The following is a 12,171-nucleotide window of genomic DNA, read 5'->3' as shown; positions in this document are numbered from 1 at the left end:
AATTTAGATAATAAAGAAGAGAATAGAAATAGTTGTCACTGATTGCTTTCTGTGTGCAAATGTTCCAGGGAACAAAGCCTGTGCAACTTCATTAACATGCATCTAAAAGAACCACCAAGAAAACCAAGATGCCACAGTGAAGTTGTGAAAGGCACAAAATATTAGGACATTTTACATTATTATATACTAAAACGACCATGATAACCAATCTAAATGCATTATTAGGGATTAAATGACAGTGTTTAAAGGTTGTATATAATGTTCCTAATATATTTCAATTAAAATTAATTATTAAGGGCTAAGGCTATGAATCATTAACCTTAATCTTCTCTACCATGCTCTGCCTATAATAGACTACGAACAGTATGTGTTCACTGAACAATGTGGAAGGAAAGAAGAAAGGGACAGAAGGAGAAAGGAAATATAAAACACACAGTAATGCTAATTTTAATCAATTGATAGTCAAATTTATGCCAGGGAAATAAATTTCCAGCTTACATGAACTGGAGAGCATTTGGAACAGCATGATTACTCAGGCTTGTGAGTGTGTGTTTTTTGAGAGAGTGAGTTACAGGGCAGAACTTTCCTGAACCTGGTTCCCTAAAGCATCAGTGTTGGGGTAAGATGGGAGAGGGACCATCGTTCTTTATTTTTTATTTTTTAATTTTTTTTGGTCTTGGCATTCTGATACACTTTTTAAATGCTTTCTTCTTTGTATTGATGTATTTACATCAATTCATGTAATTACAACTTCCATTTTGAAAAGCCTATGATGACGAATGTAGGTGCACAAGTAGCGCATGGAGAGTGAGGAAAAGAAGGAGATAATCGGGCTTCTCTGTAACCATAGATGTGGAAATAAATGTCAGTTCTGCTTTGGCTTTGGCCAAGATGGAAAAAGCCTGTTAAGTCCCTTCCAACTGATTACAATGAAAAAAAAATCTGGACAAAATTCAAAAAGCAACTAACTGAGTGGGCTGAAAAGTAAACAAAGCAGGCAGTTGGAAGAGGGGAACCAAAAACTGTAGTTGTGAGCCCTGTGGGAGTTTCCTTTTTTCTTTTCTTTTCTCTTGCAGCATAGGCTGAGGCAGGCAGCAATTACAGAGCTGCAAACGTGGCAGCAAGTTGGGCAGCTAAAATTGAGAGAGGCCCCATTTTTCTTGCCAAAGACGCAGAATAAAGTAGTCCTATGGGCCAGAGAGGGTGGGGAGAAAGCCTGGGAAGGCAAAGCTGCAAAGAAGATGCCTGCTTACCTGCAGGTTTGTGGCCAGCTTCTGGCCTCACCTCTCAGCTGCCCATTCATGGGAACAGACCCAAAGCAGCAAAGTGGAGGCTTTGCGCATTTGGCAACGATGTAAACTATGGCTCAAGTCTTGGACTAACCCCTGAGTGGTACATGGACATGACAGGCCTGTAGCAAAGGTTTTGAGGACTGAATTGAGATTGGAACCACCACCCATAAAAGGAGGGAGGACTCACATTTCTAGGCTGATTGATGAAGCAAATGAAAGCATTCCCTAGTGGATTGTTATGGGACTCAGAGTCTTACGATATAATATTCAGTATGTCTAGGGTACAAATCACAATTACTTGGCATGCAAACTCCTAGGGAAATAAGACCAACTACCAAGGGAAAAGACAACAGATGCCAACCCCATCATGATACAGATGTTGGAATCGTCACACAAAGACTTGAAGCAGTTAGCATAATTATGCTTTATGAGGTGAAAGTTAAGTACACTTGAAATGAATGAAAAGATACCTGTTCTCAGCCAAGAGAATAAAAAGAACTAGATGGAATTTTAGAACTGAAAAATACAATATCTAAAATAAAAATTGACTATATATGCTTAATAATAGAAAAACAAAAATAGAGAAAAAAAAGTAGTGAAGTCACTCCTATTCAACACAGTATTAGAAGTCCTGGCCAGGGCAATCAGGCAAGAGAAAGAAATATAGGGCATTCAAATAGGAAGAGAGGAAGTCAAACTATCCCTGTTTGCAGACAACATAATCCCCATAGTCTCAGCCCGAAAGCTTCTTAAGCTGATAAACAACTTCAGCCAAGTTTCAGGATACAAAATCAATGTGCAAAAATCACTAGCATTCTTATACACCAACAAAAGTCAAGCCAAGAACCAAATCAGTAACGAACTCCCATTCACAATTGCCACAAAAAGAATAAAATACCTAGGAATACAGATAATTTTGGAGGTGAAAAATCTCTACAAAGAGAACTACAAACCATTGCTTAAAGAAATCAGAGATGATACAAACAAATGGAAAAACATCTCATGCTCATGGATAGAAAGAATCAATATCATTAAAATGGCCATACTGCCAAAAGCAATTTATAGATTCAATGCTATACTTATTAAACTACCATTGACATTCTTCACATAACTAGATAAAACTATTTTAAAGTTCATATGAAACCAAAAATAGCAAGGGCAATCCTAAGCAAAAAGAACAAAGCTGGAGGCATCACATTACAACTTCAAACTATACCACAGAGCTACAGTAACCAAAACAGCATGGTACTGACACAAAAACAGACACATATACCAATGGAACAGAGTAGAGAACCCAAAAATAAGGCCACACACAACTATCTAATCTTCTACCAATGTGACAAAAACAAACATGGCAGAAAGTATTCCTATTCAATAAATGGTACTGGAATAACTGGCTAGCCATATGCAGAAGACTGAAATTGGACCCCTTCCATATACCAAAATAAAAAATAACTGAAAATGGAACATAGACTTACATGTAAAAGCCAAAACTACAAAAATAAAAATAAAAAATAAAAAATAAAAAAAACCCTGGAAGACAACCTAGATATTGCCTATGAAGTCACTCCTATTCAACACAGTATTAGAAGTCCTGGCCAGGGCAATTAGGGAAGAGAAAGAAATAAAGCACATCCAAATAGGAAGAGAGGAAGTCAAACTATACCTGTTTGCAGACAACATAATCCTATATCTAGAAAACCCCATAGTCTCAGCCTGAAAGTTGTATGTACCATTCAGGACATAGGCATGGGCGAAGATATCATGACAAAGACATCAAAAGCAATTGCAACAAAAGTAAGAATTGGCAAATGGGGTTTAATTAAACTAAAGAGCTCTGCACAGAAAAAGAAATTATCAGCGGAGTAAACAGACAACCTACAGAATGGAAGGAAATTTTTGCAAACTCTGTATCCAACAATAGTCTAATATCCAGCATTTATAAGAAACTTGCACAAATTTACAAGAAAACAAAACAACCCCATTAAAAAGTGGGCAAAGGACATGAACAGACACTTTGCAAAAGAAGACCTGCATATGGCCAAAAATCATTTGAAAAAAATCTCAACATAAGAGAAATGCAAATCAAAACCGCCATGAGATAACATCTCACACCAGTCAGAATGGCTATTATAAAAAAGTTAAAAACTAACAGATACTGGCAAGGTTGTGGAGAAAAAGGAATGGTTATACACTGTTGGTGGGAGTGTAAATTATTTCAACCACTGCGAAAGACAGTGTGGTGATTCCTCAAAGACTTAAAGACAAAAATACCATTCGAACCATCAGACTCATTACTGGGATATCCAGAGGAATGTAAATTGTTCTTTTATAAAGATATATGCATGTATGTGTTCACTGTAGCACTATTCACAATAGAAAAGATGTGGAACCAACCTAAATGCCCATCGATGATAGACTGGATAAAGAAAATGTTGTACATAGACAGTATAGGATACTGTGCAACCATAAAAAAGAACAAGATCATGTCCTTTGCAGGGACATGGATGGAGCTGGAGGCCATTATCCTTAGTAAACTAACACAGGAATAGAAAACCAAAAACACATGTTCTCACTTATAAGTGGGAGCTAAATGATGAGAACACATAAACACATAGAGGGCAACAACACACACTGGGGCCTATTGGAGGATGGAGGGTGAGAGAATGGAGAAGATCAGGAAAAATTACTAATGGATACTAGGCTTAACACCTGGGTGACAAAATAATCTGTACAACAAATCCCCATGACACAAGTTTTTCTATGTAACAAACCTGCACATATACCCCAAACTTAAAAATTAAAAAGAAAGAAGTAGTGAAGTTGAACATAGATCAAAAGAAATTATGCAATGCAAAGAATGAAAAAATGTTTGAAAAAAATGCAAACAGAACTTCAGAAACGTATAGGACACTATAAAAAGGTATCATATTCTTATCCTTGTAGTCTCAGAGGGAGATGAAGAGGAGCCCAATGTAGGACAATAATCTAAAGAAGTAAGAACCAAAAACATCTCAAACTCGATTTAAAAATAAATAAATAAATTTACAGATTCAAAAAGCATGGCAAATCAGAAACAAGATAAATTCAAGGAAAATGACATCCAGACACATCATAGTTAAATTGCTCAAAATCAAAGATGAAGAAAAATATTTGAAAGAGGCTAAAAAACCAAAACAAAACTACGCATTATTACAGATTTCTTACCAGAAGTTAAAGAGACCAGAAGAGAAGGAAACTACATGTTTAAAGTGCGGAAGGAAAGGATCTAGTAATGCAGAATTGTAGATCCAGTGAAAATAGTTTCAGGAAATGAAGGCAAAATGAAGACACTCTTAGATGAAGAAAAACTAAGAAAATTCTCTGCCAATGAATCCGCTAAAGGAAGTTCTTCAGCTCAATAGAAATGACACCAAAAAGAAACTTGGGACTTAAAGAATGAAGAAGGAGCAACAGTCTCATCTGTGAGTAAAGATGAGGTGGCCCGGCACGGTGGCTCATACCTTGTAATCCCAGCACTTTGGGAGGCTGAGGCGGGTGGATCACCTGAGGTCAGGAGTTCCAGACTAGCCAGGCCAACATGGTGAAATCCTGTCTCTACTAAAAATAAAAAATTAGCCGGGCATGGTGGCGCATGCCTGTAATTTCAGCTACTCCAGAGGCTGAGGCAGGAGAATAGCTTCAACCCAGGAGGTGGAGGTTGCGCTGAGCCTAGATCATACCACTGCTCTCCAGCCTGGGTGACGAGAGTGAAACTCCATCTCAAAACAACAACAACAAAAGATGAGGTAATTTTCTTTCTTTAAGTACTTCAAAATATGTATGGCTGTTGAAAGGAAAAAATGTATGGCATTATCTGGGGGTGGAGGGCTAATATAAGTAGATTTAATACTACGACAACCATAAAGGAAAAGTCAGTGGGTGAGATTTAATGGGCATCTATAAATGTAAAGATTTTACATGAATGATAAAAAGTTAACTCTTAAATAAACCATGAGCTGCTAGGTATGTGCGTTGTAATCATGAGAATAATTACTTTAAAACACAGAGATATCCAAATGCTAATAGAGAAATCAAAATGGAGGCCAGGCACAGTAGCTCAGGCCTATAATCCTGGCACTTTGGGAGGCCGAGGCGGGTGGATCACTTGAGGTCAGGAGTTCGAGACCAGCCTGGCCAACATGGTGAAACCCCATCTGTACTAAAAATACAAAAAGCCAGGTGTGGTGGCGCGTGCCTGTAATCCCAGCTACTCAGGAGGCTGAGGCAGGAGAATCGCTTGAACCCGGAAGGCGAGGCAGAGATTGTAGTGAGCCGAGATTGTGCCATTGCACTCCAGCCTGGGCTCCAGAGCAAGACTCAGTTTCAAAAAAATAAAAAAATTTTAAAAAATTAAAAATTTCAACTAATATTAAAAAAAGGCAGGAAAAGGAAATGAAGAAAAACTGGGAGAGAGAGAGAGTAAGAAAGGCAGAGAGTGGGGGAAAAGGCATGCAAATTAGAAAGGAAGAAATAAAAATGGTTCTATTCACAGACAACATGATTGCTTATGCAGAAAAACCACCAAAAAAATCTACTAGAATAAGTGAGGTTTACAAGTTCAAGGGTATATACACAATTTCTATGTGCTAACAATAGAAAATTAGAAAATATTTAAAACCAGCACTATTCATAAATGCAGTAAAAAAACATAAAATACTGAGGTATAAGGGTAATAAAATGTGGGAACTGAGAGCTAAAAACTAAAAAATAATAATGAAAGAAATAAAAAAAGATTTAAATAAATGGACGGGTATACCATGTTTATGGATTAGAAGACTCAATACCATTAAGATGACAATACTGTCTAGCTTTTCTATGGATTCAATATAATCCTAATCAAAATTCCAGCAGGATTATTTGTAGAAATTGAGAACCTGTTTTCAAAATGTATGTAAAATGGTCAAGGAACTAGAAGAGCCAAATTTGTTTTGGGAAAAAAAGGGACAAAGTTGGAGAACTCACACTACCTGATTTTAAGGCTTACTATAAGTTTACAGTAATCAAGAGCATGTGGTACTCCTGAAATCAATGGAACAATACAAAAAGTCTAGAAGTAGTTCACACCTGTGGTGAATAGATTTTTGAAAAACGGAAAAAAGGCAAGTCAGTGGTGCTGGAACAGGTGGACATTCATATGCAAAAAAAGAAAAGAAAAAAAAAAGCCTTGGCCCAAAACCCACAATTTGTAAAAGTTAACCCCAAATGGGTCACAGTCTTAAATATAAATCTTAAAGCTAGGAAAAAAATAAGAGAAATTCTTTAGAGTTAGAAAAAGTTTTCTTAAACACAACATCAAAAACTATGATTGTAAAAGGAAAATAATGGATAATACAGGCTTCATCAAAATTAATTTCTGCTCTGCCAAAAAACAGTTACGAGAAGGAAAAGACAAGTTATAGGCTGGGGGAGAATATTTGGAAACCACACACATTCTTGAATCCAGAATTTATAGAAAACTGTCAAGCCTCAATTAAGCAAACAGACAACCCAATACAAAATAGGCAAAAGATTTAGAAGACACTTCATTAAAGAAGATATATGCATATCAAAAAAGTATATGAAAAAATGCCTCACATTATTATTCATTAGTGAAATGTCAATTAAAATCTCAATGTTATATCATTACACACCTATTAGAATGCTAAACAAAACAAAACTGACCATACTAAGTGCTGGCAACAGCATGAACCAAATGGACCTCTCATACACTGTGGGTGAGAATGTAACCTGGCACAGCCACTCTGGCAAAGTCTGACAATTTCTTATGAAGTTCAATGTAACATCTTATTGACCTAGCAATCCCACTTCTACATATTTATCTAAGATAAATTGAAACATGTTCACATCAAAACTTGCCAAGAACATCTATAGCAACTGTATTCATAATCACCAAAATTAAGAATAACCCCACGTCCATCAACAAAGAATAACAGATGCATTCATACAACGGAATATTAACCTGCAGTCAATAAAAGGAATGAACTTCTGATACTCATTACAGCATTCATAAATCTCAAACGCATTGGCTACATGAAAGTAGCCTTAGTGAAAAGGCTACATACTGTGACTGACTACAAGGGAGCAGCAAAAGAAATGTCCAGAATAGGTAAACCTACAGGGACAGAAAATAGACTAATAATTGCCAAGGCTTGGGGAGGGATGTTGGGGGAAATGGGGAATGACAGCTAACTGCTATGGGTTCCTTTTGGGGCTGACTAAATGATCTAAAATTGATTGTGGTGGCTGTGCCACTCTAAGAATGTAATACAAAACCCTGAGTCACACACTGTGAATGAGTGAATTGTTTAGGATGTGAATGATATCTTAATAAAGCTGACTTAAATTTTTTAATGAATGAGAAAATGAATAAATATGAATTATTTTCAAAATTCCACAACACTAAAATTTTAATTTTTTTCTGGAAAGGATTATGCGGATGGGGTGCTCAGTCCTCACATTAGCAGGTGAAAGTGTAGATTCTGTCCAGCCACTTGGTCAAGTAGGAATAGTGAGTGGGCAGTCAGGATCAGCCTTCAAAAACGAAGTACACATAGGGTTTCCAGATAAAATGAAGGGAGCCCAGTTAAATTTAAATTTCACACAAATAGTAAATAATCTTTTAGTATAAATATATCCCAAATATTGTATGTATATATCCCAAAGTTGTATGACTACAACTAAAAACTTATTCTTTGTTTACCTGGAATTCAAATTTAAATGGCCATCTTGTATTTTTATTTGCCAAATCTGGCAACTCTAGGAACTCATTTACTATTTCAAAAAGTGTGTCATCTTAGAAAAAGTATGGATAATCAGCTGGGTGCGGTGGCTCATGCCTGTAATCCCAACACTTTGGGAGGCCGAGGTGGGTGGATCACTAGGTCAAGAGATGGAGACTATCCTGGCCAACATGGTGAAACCCCGTCTCTACTAAAAATACAAAAACTTAGCCAATGTGGTGGTGGGCGCCTGTAGCCTCAGCTACTGGGGAAGCTGAGGCAGGAGAATCACTTGAACCCAGGAGGCGGAGGTTGCAGTAAGCCAAGATTGCGCCACTGCACTCCAGCCTGGCAACAGAGTGAGACTCCATCTCAAAAAAAAACTTGATGAGGCACATGTATTTTTAGCAATTTGAAAAAGCCATTTGCATTTTCTTTATTTCTTATGTATAAAATACATTTTGCTTCTAAAATGAAGTAACCTGAAGGGATAATGTTTGATGAGTATATTTCATATTTATTTGATTAAAATTGAGTTCAATGAATCTGCATAATTGCTGCAAATGTAACTTGAAGGACATTTGGAGCATTGTTGGTTTTCTGTTTTTTTTGTTATTGAGTGAATGGGGATGACAGGAAGTCTCATTTATCGCATGAGCTGTTAAAATATAGAGATCTATATACATTTTTAGGTGATACAGAATCCATATAATATTCTCATCTCTACTTTACTTGCCTCAAAATTCAATTTTTATCTTACATTTTGTGAAACTAAACAGAGCAAACTTGTTTTCTTCAAAATGACAAAATTTCAGTAGTAGTGAAAACTGTCATACTTTTCCTATCAATTCCTGAGTATGAATTTTACCTCACTTATATGCCTAGTAATAATTTTCTAGAGACACTGTTAAAATTCAAATGATGAGTTTTGAATGGTGTATGTTGTTTCTTTATTTTAAAACTTACTTTATAATTTTAGGAGCCTCCATCATTGAAGCTGGGACCTCAGAAAGTTATACAAATAATAAAGCAAAATTGTACTGGCATGGGATAGGTTTCCTAAATCATGAAATGCCTCCAGATATTATTCTTCAGGTAAAGCTAAATTAAGAATCACTTATTTCTATTTTAGAATTCTGTTCTTATTTATCATGAAAATGTTAATTTTAAAATAGAGGCAATATAAGAGTGTGCGAACTTGTTACAGAACCTGAAATCATCTCATTACATTTTTTATAGTCAGTACACTGCATGAATTATGTCTTATTTTATGGTCAGTAAACTATGATTAATTATTTACTTGTTTATCATTTTAAGATTAGTAAACTAGATTATTTTATTCTCAAATAAAACATATACATTCCGTGTCTTTTCTGTAAGTTGATTCTGTGACCATCCTTTTCCATTGAAAACTTCAGTCATTCAACAAACATTTGTTGAAAGTACTTGTCTGCTAAGTGCCAGTACTGTACTGTGTTAAGTGCTATTCAGACCACATGTTCTTAAGTCTAATTATAACAGGAGAAATCTCCAAGTAAGATCCCCACCAAACTTTTCAGTTACATTCTAAAGGCAGTAGCCATCAATAGACAGCAGAGCACCTCTCAACTTTGATCCATACACCTGAAGTTAGTCGCAAATTTAGAACTTTCAAGGGTAAAACCCATTGATCTTATTCCAGGCTGTAGTTTATACCTACAAAGTAGTAGACCTCATTTTTCTTCTCTACCACCGTAATCACCACCATCACTCCCATCTCCATCAACACCCTCATCTTCATCACCACCACCACCACCATCTTTCTTCATCACAGCCTCCACATCCATCACCATCACAACCACCACCATCACTGCCACCACAGCCACCATCACTGCCACCACCACCGCCACCTCCACCACCATCTTTTTTATCACTACCCCCATGTCCATCATCATCACCACCACCAATGTCACTGTTGCCACCACCACCACCACCATCACTGCCACCACCACCACTACCTTTATCACCACCTTCACCACTACTACTTCAATTATCACTATCACTATCACCACCACTACCATTACTACCATCACCATTACCTCTACCACCACCACCATTGCCATGACCACCATTGCCATCACCATCACCACTACCACTACACCATCACCTCCACTGCCACCATTATTACCACCATCATCACCACAGTGATCACCACAATGGTCACCACCATCATCCTCACTACCACCATCACTAGCCTTACCAGCACCCCACTCATGGCCTCCAGCTGCCTTATAACAGGTCACAGTTTAGTTAGAGCAATGAAAGAAAACATGCTCATATGATAAAGGACTCTGATTGATATAAGCATACAGTGCTCTGGAAGAGCAACCACACTAGAGGTGTCTTGGGAGTTTTCCTATTTTATAGGCATAAGAGAGATCTGCAGTCAATAGTGATTAGCTGATCAGTATTGTGGGAATGGATTCACATAACTAGTTAAGAGATTAATTCAGTGTTTTCTTTCCAGCCGGATGTCTACCCTGGAAAGTGCTGGGCTTTTCCAGGTTCCCAGGGTCATACCCTAATCAAGCTTGCTACAAAGATCATACCTACTGCTGTTACCATGGAGCACATCTCAGAGAAGGTGTCTCCCTCAGGAAACATCTCCAGTGCACCCAAGGAATTTTCTGTCTATGTAAGAAGCTATCTAAATTTGTCATTCAGATTGGCCTGATAGAAGGTGGTTGGCTGGGAATTAGGGGCTGTCCTCTGAACTAGGACAGATAACTAGTTGTGTCACTTATTTCCTGGACTTTTGCTTTCTCACCTACAAAGAGAGAGAGAGTTGGACCAAATGACTTATATTATTCAACTTTTTTTAACTTTTATCAAAGTTATACATGTACATGTAAAAATCAAGTATTTCCATAAAGTTTGTAAAGAAATAGTTATTCCTTGTCCCACTTCTCCACATCTCCAATTCTCATTATTCCAGAGCTTGTATTTGCAACAATTTTAGATGTTTATTTGGGTACTTGCCTCCATGTTGACTTTTACCATTACTTCTTGATTTTTCAGTTTTGGTTATGACATCCTCTCATGGAAAGTGAAGAGTAGCTCTTGTCCATGGCACTTCCATCCTCCCAACATGTTTATGTCTTGATTTAAAAAACAAAACATGTGGCCGGGCGCAGTGGCTCAAGCCTGTAATCCCAGCACTTTGGGAGGCCGAGACGGGCGGATCACGAGGTCAGGAGATCGAGACCATCCTGGCTAACATGGTGAAAACCCGTTTCTACTGAAAAATACAAAAAACTAGCTGGGCGACGTGGCGGGCGCCTGTAGTCCCAGCTACTCGGGAGGCTGAGGCAGGAGAATGGCGTAAACCCAGGAGGCGGAGCTTGCAGTGAGCTGAGACCTGGCCTCTGCACTCCAGCCTGGGCGGCAGAGCGAGACTCCGTCTCAAAAACAAACAAACAAACAAAAACAAAACAAAACATGTTTCTGGAGATATAATTCCCATAACAATTAATTCACCCACTTAAAGTACACCCTTCAGTGGCTTTTAGTATATTCTCAGAGTTGTGTATCGATCACCATAATCAATTTTAGAACATTTTTCTTACCCTAAAAGGAAACCCCATAGCCGTCACCTCCTATTCCCCTAGTGTACTCCTCCAACCCCTCGCAACCACTAATCTACTTTGTCTCAATAAATTTACCATTCTATCCACTTCATATAAATTGAATCATTTATAATGTGTGATCTTTTGCAAATGGCTTAATTTAGCATACTGTTTTTAAGGTTCACTCATGATATAGTATGTCTCAATATTTCATTTATTTTTTATTGCTGAATAACATTTCATTGTATGGATATATGACATTTTATTTATCTATTCATCAGTTGATTGACATCTGAATTATTTTCATTTTTTGGTCATTATGAATAATGCTTCAATAAACATTCATGTACAAGTTTTTGTGTGGACATGAGTTTTTGTTTTGCTTGGGTGTATACCTAAGACTGGAATTCCTAGATAGCATGGTAAACGTAGGTTTAACATTTGAGGCACTGCTAGAAGACTGTATTATCTTTTTGTTCAAGCAATACTCAATGTTTTCATGGTGACTATGTG

General features: G+C 37.3%; 1 protein-coding gene across 3 annotated transcripts in view; it reads left to right on the top strand.

Moving 5' to 3' along the window:
- SUN3 (Sad1 and UNC84 domain containing 3) overlaps positions 1-12,171 on the top strand; it is a 101,010-nt gene that overhangs the window by 76,392 nt on the left and 12,447 nt on the right. For all 3 annotated transcript variants that reach the window (XM_033194216.1, XM_033194217.1, XM_033194218.1), the window contains 2 exons: positions 9,033-9,148; positions 10,560-10,727. In XM_033194216.1, the coding sequence (XP_033050107.1) occupies positions 9,033-9,148; positions 10,560-10,727 (284 nt within the window). The remainder of the gene's footprint in view (positions 1-9,032; positions 9,149-10,559; positions 10,728-12,171) is intronic.

The sequence above is a fragment of the Trachypithecus francoisi genome, unplaced genomic scaffold, assembly GCF_009764315.1.
Source record: "Trachypithecus francoisi isolate TF-2019V2 unplaced genomic scaffold, Tfra_2.0 Lachesis_group4, whole genome shotgun sequence".
Taxonomy (NCBI): domain Eukaryota; kingdom Metazoa; phylum Chordata; class Mammalia; order Primates; family Cercopithecidae; genus Trachypithecus; species Trachypithecus francoisi.
The sequence above is the reverse complement of the archived record's forward strand: the minus strand, read 5'-3'. Positions and strand labels throughout refer to the sequence as shown.